Below are 20,845 nucleotides of genomic sequence, written 5' to 3'. Positions count from 1 at the left end.
TACATACTAAAAAATTCTCAGTGACAAAAGGTGCAAAAGACAGGATTCAAATCCAACACATTCTGAAGAAAGCCTAATGCCCTACCCATAATAGTAACATGCACTTGCAAAATTATTTGCAAAGATATTATATATATTAGGTTTGCAACAAAACCTAGCCTTATCATGCTCGACAGGTCATTCAAGCTCGGCTAATTTACAATGCGGACAAGCCCGAGTCGGCTCGGTTCGGTATGCATCCCTATGTACCATGATACCATATGGTGTACACACTCTTGTCTATGGATCCAACCATCAAATGGTTGATCTAACCACATGGATGGGTTTAACATGGTTTATTTACTATGTTAGAAGATTTTATCATATCTAATACATCATAAGATCCTATTTTTGAGAAGGCAAAAATCAATGGCTCATAATTCATAAAAATAAGGGTGGTCTAAAAATGGTATAAAATATCATATTTTAGTCAACTTTAATACTAGAAAATAGTTAATAAAACATGTTAAACATGATCCAATAGTTAGATTTTGCATTGAATTATATTAGAGCTTGGATCTATGTCAATCAAGTGTGTAACACCGCAAGTTATGGTGCTACCATAGAAGCACTCATATATATATATATATATATATATATATATATATATATATATATATGCTGCTTTTGGGGGCATACTGTTAGGCATTAATATTAAACCATCCCCTTTATCTAATTGATGAACTTTGAAGTGTTTTTGTCTTCCAATTATAGGCATTCTAATGCAAGATAAAATGAAAAAAAGTATACCTTCATGATTTAAAGGTTCACTCACAGTAGATCACGTTCATCTTTATTTGTAATAACTACTTCGGAATTATAAGTAGTTAGCACATTGCGTTCCTTGAATATCTCAACAAAAAATGCAAATATTTCAGCAAGATCTAGCAACAAACTATATATGCATTAAAAAAATGATGAACACTTTCTTTTTTAGTGAAATTTTATTGCAAAATGCATGGGCCTTGGTTAGTCTTTATCAGAAAGCGAACCAATTTAATAATATAAAAGCAAAAAAAAAAGTCCCAAGCTGACAACAAAGTGCATAAGGTTTAACCCTTTATTTTGTCAAATTTTACTGAAGTAACAAAAAATATTTCTAGTGGGATCTCAGAGGGTAAAAAACTACAAAAGTACACAAAGAATATTAATTTGCATGAACAAAATGTAGACCTAAAACATATTCGTAAAATGTGAGGTCCAAAAATAAAAACTTTTTCTACTTCGCTGGGTCATTCTAGATTCAATGAGTTTACATTGGAATCTGCTGAATTCTCCTCGAGAAGTGCATGAGCTTTGGCTAGACCTCATGAGATTTGTTAAATCAACAAGATAAAAACCTCAATTCTTGAAAGTGGATTCATGATCACTATAACTTAGGATCACGTTCGAAATAATTGAAAGTTCCCAGCTCTCAAAATATAATGTTGTGGAGGTTTTAATTGCTACAGTTCACTTTTCTTGAGAAAGTGAATCATGTGGCGTGGGGATGGTGGGAAAATAGTTTTCCACATTTCTACTCCATATTTTTTCATACGGAAATCACTTGCGTCACGTTGACCACCACGATGAGAAGACAAGAAGCCTAATTTTTTTTCATTTTAAAGTGGCAAAATGTTAAGAATGTAAATTCAGGTGAAATAAGTTAAGGAAGAAGGGGCCTCAATCCCCCAGCCTTATTATCGAAAAAATCTGCTCAAAATGACTTTTTTTAGGAAATCAGCTGAAATGAGTCAGACATTAGACGTCCAGTTGAACATGATTCTATTATTATTTGTATATATGCACTCTCCTTTATCTAAAAGGACTCAAGATAATATTTAAAAACATAAAAAGGATTATGAATAAATTTTGTAGGTTAGACCACCTTAAAAAAAGTGTACAATATGAAAAAAAAAACTAAATAAGTAGACAGAGATAGATAAACAAATAAATAAATACTATAAAGTACAGAGTAAAAAATATTAGAATCCAATATTTTTCATAATTTGTGACATTTTTTATCAACCAAACTCTGCAAATATGATCTACATACATTTCTTAGTAAAAAAACAAGTGTTTTAAAAATGTGACTGTGATGTGCAAGTTGATTTTTTAAGATCTTCAAAGATCACTGCATCCAATGCACCAAAAATTCATGACTGAAAAAACCATTTTTTATGTGAAGAAAACATTATTCAATGCATGACCCTTTTCAAATAAATTATTTTGAATGAATATATGATATATGATTGAGAAGAAGCAGCTAGCCTACACTCATGGTTTCAACTATGTGGATGCAGGCGCATCTGGAGCACTGAACGACCAATAAATAAATATAAATACATATCAATTAAGAATAATACTATGTGGATGCAGGCACGTACGTTGATCACTTGATTATCCAACTGTGCTACCTCCAAATACATATCAATTAAGAATAATAAAATCAATTTGTAAAATTTATGATGGCAAAAATGATGAAGTCAACTAGATGTGGTATCCCATGTGGTAAGCGGGGTCCTGTGACAAGCTAAAGGCCCAGGTTCGAATCCCACAGCCACATGGGGCTTAAGAGATATCTGGTAGGGGTCTGCCTAAACCCAGCTTGCCTTTAAAAAAAAAATGCTGAACTCAACCAAAGGAGGGCTCCGCTTGTCTGTAGGAGCAGCTAGTGCACGTCACCTTGTGTTGCGACGTTGCAGGTTCAAAACCAATAGTATAGTTGTATAACGGGTAGGGGTCTGCCTAACCCCAGCATGCCTATAAAAAAAATGCTGAAGTCAAATAAATTTAAAGCAAATATATGGTTAGTCTTATTATAAAAAAAATGGTTATTTTTTACTTTCGTATTGAACTGTTAAAATTAATATTACTAAATAAGCGGAGAGTCCTGAACAGGGCACATCGAATGTAATAAAATTGTAAAGTTGTTTGTTGGGCTACGCTGATCCTTAGTTTATGAGATCATATGCACAAAGTATTTTTTTTTTTAGATTATGACTGTACACTTAATGTGATATACATGCTTGCCTTTATAAGCATGGGCTCTTGGCACATCAGATTCCAACGTACGGGCAGAGTTTTGTAGGGTTAAAAAATCAAAGGCACTAAATTTTCATAAATATTCACAGCTCCACAAATCACAATTTTTCAATAGAAAACATGTTTCAGTTATTGATTCCTAACAAATCCACCATGCCAAACACATCTACTGGGTCGATTTGGTGAAAATAGCGTCGAGAAACCCTTGAAAACACAATTTTCTGTATATATATATATTCCCTCAAATTAAAGAGTCCTTGTTGAATTAGAGTCGTTGCCTATTTCACAAATATTGACTCACATGTTTGAACATATTTTAAAAATAGGACACCAGGTCCCAGATATTTTTAGTTTGTCGTCATTAAAAAACTAATTTCTGACAATTTAATATTTAAAAATGTATTTGTATTCTAATATCATTAAAATTTTTAAAAGATATAATAATATTAAAATCATGGATGTACCTTGTACGAATCCATGTCCGAATCATCGTGTCAAAGCATGTCTGGTCGTGTCACCAGGGACACGACAAAAATGGCAAGTGGTCCTAGCCTCGGAGTTTTACGGCAACCGGGTCTTGGGGCTGGGTTTGTTTTTTTGGGTTATCAATTCAAATAAAAAGGTGGGATCCGCCCCAACCGGGTCTATGTTTAAAAAAAATTAAAGTCAGAATGGCAGCAGAGATTAATAATTAGAAACGTTTTATCACAGATAATCCAAACTACGTCATTTTCTTCAAAAGCTGGCAGAAGTACGAACTATCGTTGAAGAATTTGTGGAATGGGAAACTCTTTGGTGCCCTACACCAATCAAGGCCAAGATTCGAAGTGATTAGATAACTAAGTTTAATTCAAATACTTTGTAGTTAAACCGTGTTATACGAAATTTAAAGACCATTATTGGAAAGCCTTGCTTTGTAAGTTACTTGAACGCAGAAACTTCTTAAGTAAGCCTGGCCTAGTAATTTTTCATTTTATGCCATAAGCCAAACATGCAATTAAGGAAAATAAATAAAATTGTTTTTCAAAATAACGCCTATTTTTTTGGCATAATAACTATTGGGTTTTGATCTTATATCGTCTTGCCTCAATGTTTTATTTTAGATACCACCCACGAAGTTGGTAATCGATATATATATATATATATATATATATATATATATATATATATATATATATATATATATATATATATATATATATATAAGACAGGTGGTGGAACAATAGATAATGACATGATACAGATTCTTCTAAGCCTTGATCATGCCAAACCCAGATCTCCCAACTTGACATGCACGGTTGCATGGCTTCTAGTGCAATATGCTTGAAATTTTTATACATATATGGCCATAGATGTAGACCCTAAAGCATTGAAGGCCCGGATGGGCTTGTACCATTCACCATCTATGCTATCATGGAGTTCCAAGTCAAACCCAACATAGCACAAATCCGCCACTTCCCCATCCGTTTTTCATGGAATGAGATTTCTCCGCTCTATAAATCATTCTTATTGTAAGAAATTTTTGTCTCTTAGTATAATAATGGTAGATCGGTTTCCAGTTTTCACCATTTCATGCAAAAAGAGTTGCTGTCTAATCTGATCTCCTCATTAAAGTATATGTATGAATGTAATAAAATAAAATTGAAAATCAGATTACGAGGTCTTATTACTTAATTTGTACTTGATTCTACAGTACTATCTGTAGAACCCATTTTCTCAGTATTTATTGGCAAGGAAAAATCTTGCAATAAATTGATTTTTGTTTTTTGGCAAACGTAGAGAGAATCAAAGCCCATTTACAGTTAAAAAATATTTGAAAAAATAAAAAGCATCAAATTTAAAAAATTTAAAATATAAAAAACGAGAAAACACCTCAGTACATTGGAAATGTGGGAATGATGATATTGTCATGGCTTGTGGCTCTCGGGATAATATTACGATATTTTCGAAGTATATATCGAGGATATTTGTGACTATGGTATTATCATTACTGTAAAACATACAGACACAGATATATAATTACGACCAATATTTTATGATTTTGTTCAAGTAATCATAGAATTTATAATTGGTTTTGTTGGAGATTTAAGTAACTTGATTGTACAACATTTTCTGGTTACAGATGCAACATGTTTCCGGATCTCGCTTTCTCTGGAGAAAAGTCTGTTGAGATCATGATTGCTGGAGTTGCTCCTCGAGTTGGGTATGTTTTCCTCTCTTCTGTTCTTTCAATAATTTAAGGAATATTGAATGATCATGTCTCTTTCTTCTTCTTCCTTTCTCACATATCGTGAATTATGTCAACTTTTTGATGTGATATAATTGGGAGTGCAGGCACTTGGAAGGTGTTGAGATGATTGGAGGGTACGAGACTGAAGGATGCAAGTGTGGCGGCAACTGCAGCTGTGACACTTGCACCTACCTGCTAATGATGCCACCAGGCAATCAAAGGGTGATATGTGTGTTGTTTGTGAATAAAAATGCACCTAAACTTTTACACGGTTAACCTGGGTTATTACTAACCTAAAATGAATTAAAAGGGTAAATTTATTAATTAACCTTTGAAAGCTTCCTTTTCACTTTGTTTTCCTGTTTCTTGGCTTTTTAAATTACAAACATTCCCACCCACCCAAGGATCTTAACCAAGTTGTCTAGCTTTCGTCCATCCTCAAGGGCTCTCCAACATTACTTGCAAAGCTGCAACATCTCTCTCTCTCTCTCTCTCTCTCTCTCTCTCTCTCTCTCTCTCTCTCTCTCTCTCTCAAAACAACATACAAAGAATAACTCTTCCCATCTATCCAAAGAGAAAGAGGAGTCTTAAACAAAATGATCAAAACTTCAATTTCCCAAAAATTTCTAAAACCTTCCCAAAGAGGATATGTTGATCACTTAATTTCTGCAAATGGGCATAAGAAAACAACTAAGAAACACACTCGAAGTAAAGCTTGCGCATGGCATTGTTAACGTCGACCCTCATCCTTGTAGTGATCCCATCTTATGTTTTATTTTATTTCTGAATATATATTGAGGACATGAATTTCGTAGTGCATACAAGGCTCACCTTTGCTACATTGGTTGTTCTTGGTTGGTCCTATGCAGAAAGAGATTAGAATCTTACCCTTTACTTCTGTGTGAGGTTGATCCTTCCCATGTTGAGGCTAAAATTGTAATTCTGCTTCACATTTAACAGCAAACTGACGGAAGTGAACTCCTGGGCCTTTTTAACTAACCAGGAGAAGGTGCGTTTTTGAAAAAACTAGATTCGAAAATTTCCGATTATAATAAAATAAACGTAAGTCAAACCCTGTTGAGGCAAACATAGACTCAGATAATTTGGAGTAGAGTCATTTTTTTCGGATGCAAATCACACTACAACAAAGTAGACTTTTAGTGACAGTTTTACGGCACTAAAGGCCCCAGGATCTGTCACTAAAAGTCCCAATGCCTGTCGCTGAATGTCTTGTCACTAAATATTTTAACGATACGTCAAACCATCACTAAATAAAATCTCTAGCGATGGTTACTTCCATCTCATGAGAAGACCTATAGTGGCGGCTATAGCCGTCACTAATGCTCATTTTGTTCAAAAACACATTTTCAGTATCAACGACGGCATTAACAGTCAATAATGGTAATTTGCTAAAAAAAACTAAATTTTAATAACTTAATTAGTTATTTGTTGATATATATGTCAATCAATAAATCTCCACAAGTAGGATTCGAACCTACGACCAGCCAATTAACAGTTGACCTCTCTCTACCACAGAGCTATTGAGGAACTTAATACGTATATATTTATTTATCTCCATATTGAAAAACTTAGCAAGAAAAAAAAAATCTCTGTTCCTTATAGTAATTGTCACCATATGGACGTCCTTCAAAGATGTCATCTAGCCTTTCCTCCCATCTGTCTAAGGCTGTTGGTGTCATGTACAACATTGGCCCATCTACAGGCTCATCTGTCCTGCACCATACTGCTCAAGGTTTTACCTGGCTTTCGGGTCAAGAGCACACACGGGCACATTCAGCGGCAGTTGATTAGCAAGAGAAGATATTTCATAAGGTTGGTCAGTCAATTTTTATTCTCAAAACCTTTGCTAGAAAGCAGAACACTGTGCATCATGTTCATACAGGGCTTAAAGATGCAAAATCTTTACCTGAATGTCAACAGGAAATTTAGAAACTGTATCAGCTCATATCATATGGACGTCCTTCAAAGATGTTGGCAAGCCTTTCCTCCCATCTGTCAAAGGCTGTTGGTGTCACATGTACAACATTGGCCCATCTAAAAGCTCATCTGTCCTCTTGCACCATACTGCAGAAGGTTGCTGCTGGTGAAAATTTTAATGTGCATTTGTGATTAATTTGAGTATGATTTAGCTAATCAAGGACCTGATTCTATATTTATCCAAGTGAACCTAAGACACCTTCAAGCGAACCTTAGACATCATTTGAGGACAGTGAGTTTCAAAACATAAATCCACATTTGCCCAAGTTTAAACTCGAAGGTAATATTAACTTGGTTGCCTCCAGGTCCCTACCTAATGAGGCGCTTCTCTGGTGAGCTTGAGGCATCAATTGTTTACTGGCATGATTTTTTTTCGCAAGTAAAGACCTATATTCCACTGGTGTGATAAAAAATCATGCCGGTAAAAATGTTATATTAACTCGAATTAATGTCGCGCCAGTATAATACACATCTTGACCGGCATGAGATTATTTTGGTCCAGTAAGATGTTTATTTCACTGGCACGAGCCAGTTTCGAGCTAGTAAAGTTGTTTACTTCATTGGCACAAAATGTCATCGCACCAGTAAATATGTTAAACTTACGCAGTATTTGTCGTGCCAGTATAACACACCTCTATACTGGCACGAGCATGTTTTACGCCAGTAGAGAAGCTTTATTATCGGGGCTGCATAAGAGGCGCGCCAATAAAAGGGTAATTTCTTGTAGTGCGACATAATTGTGAATATCACATTAAACATTATAAATATGTTAGGTTTAACATATAAATTCTAAAAGGTTTTGGTTATGTTCTTAAAAATCAAAGGCATGCTGATCTCTTGATTATCCAACTGTGCTACCTCCAAATACATATCAATTAAGAATAATAAAATCAATTTGTAAAATTTATGGCTGCAAAAATGGTGAAGTTAAAATTTTTTAAAGCAAATATATGGTCAGTCTTATAAAAATGGTTATTTTTTACTTTATTATTGAACTGTTAAAATTAATATTACTAACTAAGTGGAGTGTCCTGAATAGGGCACATTGTATGTAATAGAATTGTAAATTTGTTTGTTCAAAATCTCACGATTTCATTAATCACATAGAAAACCATTTTTCCAAAAAGAAGGCATCCATGCTCAAAATTGATTTTCCCAAAGATGGTTATGGATTTTATTTCTGTGAATATTAAACCAGTCAAGCATACAAATATAAGTTATAACATGAATCTAATTTAATACAGGTTGTACATACTTAAATCTAACACAAATAATAAATCAAAATTCATATAACATGTTTTTCACGAAGAACATCTTGCTTTATGATACATCTCCCAGAAACGTTTTTCTCAAAAACCTCATTGGAGTTTCTTAAAACCTCCATATAAAAAACATGAATCATGGCTGATATTCATATTGATATGTAAATCTGAAAATTTTCTCCAATATGCACACACACCTTGGCACTATGCACACACCAAAGTTAAAGTACACCTACCTCACCAAAAATGTTGGATTAGTGGTACCCTTTAACTTCTTGTCCACCTTTCTTTCACCAGCTGCATCAACAATGGAGGTACATCCACACTAATACCTAAGAGGTCTATACCAATGGGGCGTGAGTGAGAAAGAAAACCAAAAGAAAACATAAAAACCCCAAAAAAAAATAGGAAATAAAAAAATAGAGAGAAATATGAGGGGCATGTGAGGGATCTTTTTTATAGGGTCTTAGTTCCAAACTAATAGGAATAGTAGGTTCTTTAGTAGTTACCTAACAAATTAACATTTATTTAAAATACCCCTTCCAATGGGGTCTCTCCCAAAATGTGTGAAAGGGATATGAGTTTGAATTAAATTAAAACTCTTCCACCCTTTTCCTAAAGAGACTCCGTTACTAAAGAGGACTCCTAATCACTTAGGAAAGATCAAGACTCCTAGGTTTCTAATACTTTATGGAACCTATTTATATTATTATTTTTTGTTTACTTTTGATACGGTGAAAAGATAGGAAAGGATGTCCTCCTCCTTCTTGGATTCCACTAACTAATTTTGGTCAATACCATAATGGACTCTAGATCCAAGAGGGGGCCACATAGGAGGGCACCCCACCATATAGATCCACTTTACTTAATTAATTATAATTAATTTCAAATTCAATTCCAAATAAATTCCTAATGTATTTTCAAATTTGACTTAAATTCTTAATTAAATCCACATTAACATTCAATTTAAATTTAAATTTAATTAAATTCTAAATTCAAATGCAAATTCAATTAAACTTTAAATTCAAACTAAATTGAAGCCCAAATTCAAATTGAAATTAAATCTCAAATTGAATTTCAATTCCAAATTTAAATTAAATCCTAAATAAAATTGAACTCAAAATGAGATTTAAATTAGCTCGAAATTCACATTCAAATAGCAATTCAACCTAAATTTGAGATGTAAAAATTCATCTTTATTTATTAAATAATTATAGAAAATTTGCAGGTATTACAACTTTTGTATCCAGTTTGAATTAGATTTTTTTCATACTGAATTAAACCCAATCTAAACGTGATCTTGTATGAATTTAAAAGTTTGAGTTTGAATTAAATTGGTTTCATACATAAATAAATCCAATTTAAACCTACTATTGTATAAAATTAAACCAATTTATACTTGAACATTTATGAATATGATCCATCTCATACCAAATCCTCCAAAAACTGGAACAAGATTATACCCAAAACCAAATCAGAAACCTTTTTGTATCAATTTCATTTTGTGTGTAACTTTTAAACTTGATTAAAAAATAGGTTTGATAAAAACCCAAACCATTTATACCTGACCCAATTTATGCTACCCATATAGTCATAATATACATATGTCAAGGTGTCCACTATCTACAGGACACGACATGAGTTGTGGGCATGATATGCTATATTTAAACACTAGTATGTGTTATTTTGTCTTAAATAATAATTTTAATAACAAATTATATTTTTCTATATTAAAACATTTAAATTAAATAGAGTAATCTACAGTGACAAGTGACAACCTAGTAAGTCAGTGAAACTTAATACCAACGAGGCTCCGCTTGTTTGGTAGGAGCAGCTAGTGCACGTCACCTTGTGTTGGGATGTTGCAAGTTCAAATCCCAATGTTATTGTTGTATAACTAATAGGGGTATGCCTAACCCCAGCTTGCCTTTCAAAAAAAAAGTCAATGGCACTTAATTTCTTTCGGTGGCCCCAATTGATGGCATAATGGCATCCCACTCGACCTAATACAACATTTTCTACATATATTTATTAATTCCACCAGTGGGTCTTATTGCCCCCAATCTCTTTGACCCAAGAACATGCAACAACCATTTTTTTTCATCTTAGAGGCAATTCGGATGGCTTCCCATCAGATTCCAATAAACCGATTTGTTGAAGGAATGCGACTGCGTTTAGGGGCTTCTTGGATCAATCTGGACTTGAGTTGCTTTTCGTTTTCACAAGAAGCTTTCTTGCCTTCGAGCTGAGGCTAGGCAGTGGTTGAGGGAAAATGGTGCTTCAAAATTTTACTTGATTGCGGCGTTGGAAGCCAAGTTGCTTGCCATGTCCATTGCCTCAGCACTAGGTGGTATGAGGTTGGACTCTGGTGAGACTTTGGTAGGAAATCGGGAAGGTGATCTCATTGCCCGTATTAAGGAATGGTGTATAAGGGATGAGTAGAAGTGACACTATCATTGTCGGGTCCTTTGGCTAAAGGACAGGAATGGTAACACCAGATTTTTTCACAGCTATGCTTCCAACAGAAAGTGTGTAAACATGCATGACTTTATGACGATTGATGGGGTACTTGTGGAGAGTCACAAGTTGCTCTCAACAGTTTTAATGCATTTTGCCATCTTTTTGAAGCAGCCTGTATTTGAGCCACTCTATACTGCCACCTTGCTATGGAATATGACACCTTGTTGGAAGCTCCTTTATGGTTAGAGGGGATCCTTGATATTGTCAAGGGCTTGTCGAGGCTCAAATCCCCTGGCATGGACAAGTACCTCATGGATTTTTTTCTTTGGTTCTGGGAGGCTGTCAAATCAAACTTATATTCCGTGTTTGTAGAATTATTTCATTATTCCAACCTGCTCAAAGTGTTTGGTCGCGCTTAAATTGCTCTCTTGCCTAAGATGGTCAACGCTATGAATTTATCATTTTTAGACCCATTTCACTACAAGGATGAGGGTGAATAGTGGCAACTCAACAAGTCGCTGCTATTGTTGGAGTTGAATTGTTGTAATAACAATTATTTTATATATCGCCATTATAGATATATCTATAACAACAACTTCATATATCACTATTAAAGATATGTCTCTAATGGCGATTAATAAATCTCACCATTATTAATCAATAACAATGACATTACAACATCGCCGTTATAGATGTAACATTAATTGTGACATGTGCGATCGTTAAATATATATACAAGGATTAGCGTCAATAGCGGTGACATTTATGTCGTTGTTATAGATTACTCTATAACAGTGACATAAATATCACCGTTATTGAGTCTATAATTAGGTCCCGACGGCCCCTTTTGAATATTTCTCTCTCTCTCTCTCTCTCTCTGACCTCTCTCCTCCCAGCTCGGGTGATGCAACCGAACCCCGGCTTTCCCCTCTGTGCTCGGCTGATGCCACTGGAACCTGGCCTCCCTGCTCGGCAGACACCATCGAACCCTTGCCCCTCTCTCAAAGGTCTCTCTCTCTCTTCTCCTTCTCCTCTCTTTCTTCTTCTTCTTATTCTTCTTCTCCCCTAGTTGTCGCCTCTGTCGAACCCAGCCTAGGCTGGGTTCTCCTCTGTCGATCTCAACCTGGGCTGGGTTCGGCCGTGTGGAACACAACCTTGGTTGTGTTCAGCCAATCAAAATATTTAAAGAAATTGGTAATTATATATATAAATCGGCCATTTCATTTTAGTTAAAAATTGATTTTTTAGAGAGCGGGTCATACCTTTTGTAGATCTTGGTTCTACTCTAAATCCATTTTTTGGAGTTCAAATCTCTCGATATTGCTTTCTTGTACTGGACATAACTTAATGATTTTATATCATAATTTAAGTAATTCTTGGCCCATTAGAAAGCTAATATCCATGTCTATTTTTGTTTCTTTTAGACTTCATTAAAATTCCTTCATTTGATTGTCAATTTTACATTGAAAATTGTTGTAAATGTTTTTGGCATAAAAATAATTTTACATGATGTTAAAGAGATTATAATGCATTTTGGCAGTTCTGCTTGGTTATCTTAAAAATACAAGAAGCTGACTACATATTAAAATATGGTATTTTCATTAATGATAAATAGAGCATGAGCTTTCATATATTATAATACATGATTAGATTGTGTATTTTCATATTGTATCCTAAGTTAATGGATAGATGTTTGTGCTAAATTTTTTGATTATTTAGTTATTATTATCCTAGCTTAAAGATTTGGAAACTCGGCTATGTAGCTCAGTCGGTTAATCTGGGTCAAACTGGCTGCTTAGGGAACAACAAACCACATGTCTATTCATGGGTCACTCATGATGAATGTGATTTTTAATCTTGTCTGCTGACAACCTATGGTCCTTGGTTGCTTGGCTTAATACCTGTATCGTTTGCTCCAATAAGATTTGCTGAGATGTAAAATTGATAATCACATAGGTAGCGTTAATAGAATATAATATACAATCAGTGTGTTTAGTGCGCTCATGTAGGCATTTATCATGCATAAAATCATCGAGGCGTACATGCGCTCTGTAGATCTTAACTGTTAATTCATCCCCAGAATGTTGAGTTTGTTGCTTAGAAAAGTTCATGCAATCATTTAACAATTTGGTAGAAAATTTCTTAAATCTATCCTGTAGGGCTTTACAAGCTAACATGAATTGCAATTTGTGATGGGCTGTTGCGATCCTTGAGAGAACCGTGGTATTGAAAAATAATGCACCTGATTTGTTTCAACGCAAGCACATTCAATTTTTTGTCTTGAAAAGTTGAACTAAGTTTTAATTTTCATTGATGTCCATGACTCCAGATGGAGATATATGACTTGAGTTTCTTCGTGGATTGTTCTGAATTAAAACTTGGAGCAGTTTGGGACTGGAGTTGGAAAACTTTAATCTACTTCAGTTTCTAATCTCGATATTTGTTACCAATTTTGTGGGAAAATCCTTTGAGCAAAGCTTTGCAGATATTTTTTTGTGATTTTTTTTAAAAATAGCATTTAGGTATTTTTGTATTTTTTATTTCAATCAACATTAAACTTGATCTCATGCTTGATTCTTTTCAATTACTGCATATATATATATATATATATATATATATATATATATATATATATATATATATATATATATATATATATATATAAATGATGTTTGTTTGGGATTTAGACTTTTGATTTATTTTTTATTTTTTAAATAGCATGAACCCTGAATGTTTCATTAGGATTTAAGGTTTTTGAATTTTTTTTCTATTCGCATTTAGGTATTTTTGTGTTTTTTCATGTCAATGAACCTTAAACTTGATTTCACATGCTTGATTTTAGTTATAAACTTAGAATTTTATGATTTTTTTATTATTCTATATACGAAAGTTGTTTGTTAGGATTTACTTTTTTTAAATAGCATGAATATTTAATTAGGTCTTAGGTTTTATAAATTAGGTGAATATTTAATTAGGAATTTTAGTATTTTTATTTTTAATTAACAATAAGCATGATTCTACATGCTTAATTTTAGTTACAAACTTAGAAATTTAGTTTTTTCCCCCTCAATTAGCATATATACGTGAATGATAATTGTTTAAGATTTAGGTTTTGATTTACTTTATATTTTTGAATAGCATGAACCATGAATATTTTATTAGGATTTGAGTTTTTTATGTTTTTTTTTCAATTAGCATTTAGGTATTTATGTATTTTTTCTTTTCAATCAACATTGAACTTGATTCTATGTGCATGATTTTAGTTATAAACTTATAATTTTAGAGGTCGGGTGGTGAAACTGCAGCATGTGTCCATCACAAGTATAAAAGGAATACCCTGTGTTGCTAAAAAGTCCTAATTGGTTGGTGTACACATAGCTAGACCCAAATTTTGATATAAATGCAGTTGAACATCTACCTATTGTAAGTGCATGTGTTATTGCTCTGTTTATATTTCATAATTGTATGCAATATAACCAGTATAATATCAAATTTAATATTGTTCTTATATGATAATGAATATTCTTCTATGATTTATGTTGTAGTATGATCTAATATTGTTTGCATAAAATTAACAAATGTCGCCATATGCATAATGAGGATGTGCATGGTCTTCCTCCTTCAGGATCACTTCATCACCCGATGAGATTGAATATAGATCACTGTTATAGGTTAGTCGCTGTTATACATCATCATTGGTATATGCTAAGTCGTCGCTATTGAGATGTATCCTTTAACAACAACCTATAATTGTCATTGTTCTTATTTAACAACGGCCAAAACTATATGACCACTTTTTGTTATCATTATAGGTCTATAATAGTGACAAAGAGAGCAATAGGGACGCCTTTCGTCGGCGCTATTGGCCCTCCAACCTGGGCAGCCCATATCACATTCTCTCAAAGTTGTTGGATAGTAGGATGCAGTCAATCATCTTGAGCATTATCAGTGAGTCACAATAGGCATTTAGTAAAGGGAGTTCTATGCAGGACTGTGTGGTGCTTGCATAAGAGTCCATCCATAACATTTCTACTTCATGTAAGCCATACTTCATGTAATACTCTGGCTAATTAATTCTCTCTCTCTCTCTCTCTCTCTCTCTCTCTCTCTCTGTATATATATATATATGTGTGTGTGTGTGTGTGGGGGGGGGGGGGAAGCAGAAAAAGGGGACCATAAATGGCTACTTTGGTGGTGTTGGTACAATGCATTGATGTGAACTTGTCTGATTACAAGGTTATTACTGTTGCCTGTCTTTTATAGTTCTTTTCCAATAATGAAGGAAGAAAAGGCCCTTCTGGGCTGCCTTTCAAGTTTCAACAACAGATTGTGCACAAAAATAAGATTGGAAGCTTACATGCATCCAAAAAGGTCATGTCACTCTTCACAAGCAAAGAGACACGAAAGCACTGTTTGGGGCACAGCTGCATGTTCTGCAGGCCTTCAAAACCCTTAGGTAGGTTGGTCCCTTGATGTTGAATTTCTGCTCCTATTTCAAATGATGGGATCTGTGTTCGCCCAAGAGGCCTTGGACAGTTTTTTGTACAAGGCACTTTGGAAGCCCTTCATTTACGGTACCTAAAATGCACTGAAAGTTGCCTATAGAAAACTGTACTGAGAGTTTTATGTTTTGCACTAATTTCATCTATCTTTTTTTTTTTTGGCCTTTGATGCTATTCATCTAGAAAGTGGATGTTGCACAAGAGCCAGGTTTGAGCCGAGCTTAGGCTGGAAAAGATGAGCATGCCCAGAAATATATGTTGAAGCTCAGCTCGAGCTCAAGCAGAGGTTGAACATTTTCTGTACAGACTCGGCTGGGGTCAAGCTCAAGCCCAGCGCAGCTTGTCTCGGCTCAAGCTAATTTCATTTAAAGAAACTAAGGATTCAAACCCTAGCTCCATCTCGTATGCTAAAGGCACACGACTTGCTCATTTAGGTAAAACATGTTTTTTTGTGATTAATAGCCAACAAATATATATTCTACATATTCATAAACTAGCTCTTATATAACTATACAATGCCTGATCAGACTTACCTCGTTTATATTTAATGAGCTTGAGGTCTTGTTCAAACTCAGCTCATTTACCTACTCGAACGAGTTCGAGCCAGGTTTAAACTAGTTGAGCTCGAGCCTAGCCCGAGCTAGCTCAGCTTATTGTGCAGCCATAAGTGGATGGCATAAAAACTTTTTGCGAGGCCCATTTAGATGAGGACCATCCTATTTGATGAGTTTTGGGTGCCGTTCATTTCCTAGATGGACAGCATCCAAGTTGCCTTACAGAAAAGTGACCAAAGACCCTTGGACCTGATCCACTCACGGGTCGAGCTGACCAAGTCTCCCAAAAGCAAGCCTGGTTTCTTGGTTCGGCACAGTTAATTCTCTTCCCACCTCTGTTTTTGTCTACCGTTCTCTTTATTGTTTGTGTCCCCCCATGATGTGCCTTTTGGACGTTCCATGATGGCAGAATGTGAGCAACACCACCACCATGTGCACGTTGTTATCCACTCCCCCACCCCCACCCCACCCCCACCACACACACACACACACTAACAATGTTTTGTTTTTCTAAGCCGCATTTTGAATATATATATATATATATATATATATATATATATATATATATATATATATATATATATATATATATATATAGAGAGAGAGAGAGAGAGAGAGAGAGAGAGAGAGAGAGAGAGAGAGAGAGATTGTGGTGTCCCACAAAGCACAAAATGCAACTCTCCATTAATCATAGCATATTTATTAATAAAGCCACTCTCTCTGCACGACTGCTACTCCCTATTTCAACCCTCGCCCTTCCTCTCTTGAGCCTACCACACCTCCAAAACTATCCATGGAGTCTGAAAGTGTGATAATCAAGAGTTTCACTTCTGTCTATCCAGACCCCCTTCCCCATCAAAACGGAGAGAATGAGGAGATCCTCCCTCTCTCCAATCTTGACAGGAAGTGTCCCACGCTCATGTACTCAATCTTCTTCTACATGCCCCCCACTGATGGTTTTGAATCAGTTGTCCAGAAGATGAAGGTGGGTCTTGAGAAAACACTGTCTTATTGGTACCCAGCAGCTGGAAGGCTCACCATAAACCCAGGAAGTGGAAAGCTTGATCTCATTTGCAACATGAAGGGTGCAGTCCTAGTAGAGGCTTCCACACCAGTGGAAATCTCACAGCTTGGAGATCTATCACAGTATAACCCATTCTATGAGAAGCTTGTTCACAGGCCACCCTTCAATGGCTCCTACTCTGACATGCCTCTAGTTGCTGTTCAGGTGAGAAAATTTAAATAAAAAACTTACTATACAAACGCTCACTTTCATTTCTTCTCTTTTGTAGCAGCTAAAGCAATTTCATCTTGTACTAGCTTAGTAAATGGAATTAGAAGAAAGCAATTAAGGACTTTAGCATATTATATAAAACTTACGATTGTTTTCAGAAAGACTAGAAGCGCTTCCTCTTTTCTTCTCTTTTTTACTTTTAGGGATATCTTTTTCACAGAGCCAATATTTTGTTTTATGCATCTATCTCTGATTGAAACTTTTCATCGTAATTCTATTCTGTTCAAGCATATCCTTCTTTTTCACATACAAATGATTCATTCTGGTATAGTTGATAATCCTTTTTTTTTCTTAGCCCCATAAAATCATCACCATTTTAGTGAATCTCAACAAATACAGTTTCCAAGCTCACAAGGGCTCCACACACCTGACTAGGCAGGTCAAGTTAACGCATTAAACCGAAGGATATCATGAGTAGATATCCGGGTGCATGTCCCTTGCCGCAGTCGAAGTAGCAGGCTTCCTTGCCGGCGAGGGATGGGGGTGGCCGAGGGATTCTAACTTCTTGAGAGTGGGCCACACGCTAAAGCATAATCTGAAAAGAACAAATATAGGTTTCATTGCCTAGAATACGCCCTGAGGGCGAGGGTCCTAGCCTCGAGTTTTATGCTGTTGGGAAGGCGATTATGTCTCCATGACGGCCGTGTGTGGTTTCTTCAGGTTATAAACGAAAATACAGGTTCCATTGATTGGAAGGTGATGCAGCTAATCATGACTCCATATGTCATGCATGCAGGTGACAAGATTTGGGTGTGGTGGGTACACAGTGGGCGTGGGCACGAGTCATTCCTTGTTTGACGGTCCAGCAACTTTCAATTTTTTAACTGCATGGGCTCTGATGACAGCAGGAAGATCAGACGTGAGCTGTGAGCTTGTAGAGCCAGTGCACGACAGAAGTCGATTGTTGGTAACACCAAACAGTGAGAACACCACTAAGTGCGATGATGGTAATAATGATGATAGTGATCCCATGAAAAGCCTAGTCGTGCCCTTTTATCATCTTCTCCAACTGATTCAACAAGCAATGGCCTCTACTGAATGGGTTCAGTCTGATGCAGCAGCAGGAGGCTGCGAGTTCTCCCAGATGGGGAGTACACTCCATAATGGTTATGTTTTTAAAACTTATACTCCCAGCAAAGAATCTATAGACAGCTTTAAGAGAGCATTAAATCTTGAGAGGAATATCGGCGAGTGTACCACGTTTGAGGTTGTAGCAACACACGTGTGGAAGGTACTGTCTCTCTCTCTCTCACATAAGCATTTGAATGCACGCATTATGTTCGTATATGTAAGAATGGAACACGATCTTGGTTTCATTAGTTTAAAAAATGAAAATTTTTGTGCTGGTATATTTGAGCCTACAGTACTATCATCTAATTCGGCTGCCTTTGTCCTTAAAGCTCATGATGCTTGATGTCTTTTTGGGCATGTTTTATATAGCATCATTGCTGTATCTGAGTGAAAAGTGTCATATTTATGAGGAAAGCAAAAGGGGGCATTCTAGACGGTATGATTCACAGTGTATCTTTTGGACTTCAAATCGTTCAAAATGATATCCTTTTTCAGAGAAATGAATTCCTATAAGCACCAATCTACCTGCAATAAATGCTTGCCAACTATCAATGCAGATGGCTTCTTCCATGGGGAATGGGTCCAGGAAATATGTTGCCCTCTGCATGGTATGGCCAACAACCTTGTCTCTCTGTGTTCAATATCCAAAAGGTTTTGTTGTACACCCCGGAGGTGCATCTCTATAATGGTATTGCCGTATTGGTACCTAATGCCTATCAGGTGGAGCCCAGGCTGGAGGTCTAAACTGCTAGCCCGGATCAGCAAAGGGCTCTGGCTCAATAGCACAAAGCATCTCAAAGACAGCAGGGGTTGCATCAAAACCCAGGCTGGAGGATCAATGGATCCATCTCTACCGCTACCCTGTCTGCTAGTTTAGGGGTGTCAATGAGTCGGGTTTGACCCACACCCAACCCATATAAAACCTTATAGGGTTGGATTCGGTAATGAAAAAGGAGGTCCGATTAGTAACCGGGCCGGACCCATTATCAGCACCTAAAAAATAGATCCAGGTTCATATTCACCTGGGTCTGCACCAAATCCAACCAGTTGACACCCTACAGCCAGTGCAAACGGTAAAAATTATTAAGGCAGAATTAAATAGTTCTTAGGCACACCTGACCAGCAGGGGGGGGGGGGGGGCATAAAGACACTCGAGATGAAGGATGGCGGATCAAACACTGCTGTGGCCCGGATGCACCACGTGGCCTTCACTGGTCAGTACCCGTACACTACAAGAAAATTGTTAATTAGCGACGGAAATTAGCGACGGATTTTTTCCGTCGCTAATTAGCGACAGATTAGCTAGAGATAGAATCTGTCGCTAATTCGCGACGAATTAGCGAAGAAACAAATTTTATCGCTAATCTGTCGCTACTTAGCGACGGATTAGCGACTAAATTTTTTGTCGCTACTTTTTATTACAAGAACACCATTTTAGCGATGGATTTAGAGAGGGAACTCTGTCGTCGCTAATCCGTCGCTAATTAGCGACGGATTAGCGACAGTATATATTTCGTCGCGGTTTTTGTATTTTGATTTAGCGACGGCTTAGCGACGGAATGTTTCCGTCGCTAAGCCGTCGCTAAATATCGCGTAAATCCCTAATCCCATCCCTCTTTCTCTTTTTCCTGTTTCGCTGTATTGCTCCCGCCCGCCGCCCTCTCCCTCCCGCCGCCCGTCGGCTCTCGCCACCGTCCGGCCGCCGCCGCCGCCGCCTCGCCGACGATCCTCGCTGCCGACCTCCCTGCTTGGCTAGCGGCTGCGCCAGGGACTCCGAGCACCGGCGACCCGCCGCCGACCTCTTCCTCCTCCCTGCTGTTCCTCTGTGGCTGCTGCCGGGAGGTGTTGTCTCCCCTTCGCCGGCGACTCGCAACCGGCGTTCTCAGCCGCCGACGACCGACGATCCTCCCTGCAGCCACCTCTTCGCTTCCGCTCTGAGTTCCGGCGACCCAGTGGCCCCCGAGCTTCGCTCCAGGTCTCCCCCTCTCTGCTGTCGACTGCGCCGGCCACCGGCGACCTCGCCAGCCGCTGCTCCCCGTGCTTTCCGGCAGGGGGGTCGACCCCCTGCGTTTCCGGCAGGGGGGGTCGACCCCCTGCGTTTCCGGCAGGGGTGGTCGACCCCCTGCCGGAAAGGCATGGGTGGTCGACCCCCTGCCGAAAACGCAGGGGGTCGACCCCCCCTGCCGTAAAGGCACGGCAGGGGGTCAACCCCCCATGCCGGAACTGCCTTTCCGGCAGGGGGTTTAACCCCCTTCCCTGCCGGAAAGGCAGGTGGTTTAACTGGCTAGGTTGAGATTTAAAATTCAAAAAAAAATTTAATTATAAAAAAAAATTCAAATCGAAATCAACTGGCTAGGTTGAGATTTAATCAACTGTGGTTAGTTAGAGTATTTCATAAATTTTTATCAATT

General features: G+C 37.0%; 1 protein-coding gene across 1 annotated transcript; it reads left to right on the top strand.

The window, feature by feature from the left end:
• Positions 1-16,862: 16,862 nt before the first annotated feature.
• On the top strand, positions 16,863-19,178 carry LOC149838506 (brassinosteroid-related acyltransferase 1-like). The gene is made up of 4 exons (XM_090008260.1): positions 16,863-17,297; positions 18,100-18,594; positions 18,992-19,042; positions 19,155-19,178. The coding sequence occupies exons 1-4, from the start codon at positions 16,863-16,865 to the stop codon at positions 19,176-19,178; spliced, it is 1,005 nt and encodes a 334-aa protein (XP_089864386.1).
• The last annotated feature ends 1,667 nt before the right edge of the window (positions 19,179-20,845 follow it).

Source organism: Nuphar pumila, chromosome 5, assembly GCF_984573655.1.
Source record: "Nuphar pumila chromosome 5, dmNupPumi1.hap1.1, whole genome shotgun sequence".
Taxonomy (NCBI): domain Eukaryota; kingdom Viridiplantae; phylum Streptophyta; class Magnoliopsida; order Nymphaeales; family Nymphaeaceae; genus Nuphar; species Nuphar pumila.
The sequence above is the reverse complement of the archived record's forward strand: the minus strand, read 5'-3'. Positions and strand labels throughout refer to the sequence as shown.

Bases quoted from the DNA above. Each gene is read 5' to 3' on its own strand.
- LOC149838506 (XM_090008260.1), top strand. From the start codon at position 16,863: ATGGAGTCTGAAAGTGTGATAATCAAGAGTTTCACTTCTGTCTATCCA. The intron at 17,298-18,099 runs GTGAGAAAATTT...TCATGCATGCAG, and splicing joins TGCCTCTAGTTGCTGTTCAG to GTGACAAGATTTGGGTGTGG. The intron at 19,043-19,154 runs GTATGGCCAACA...AATGCCTATCAG, and splicing joins AATATGTTGCCCTCTGCATG to GTGGAGCCCAGGCTGGAGGT.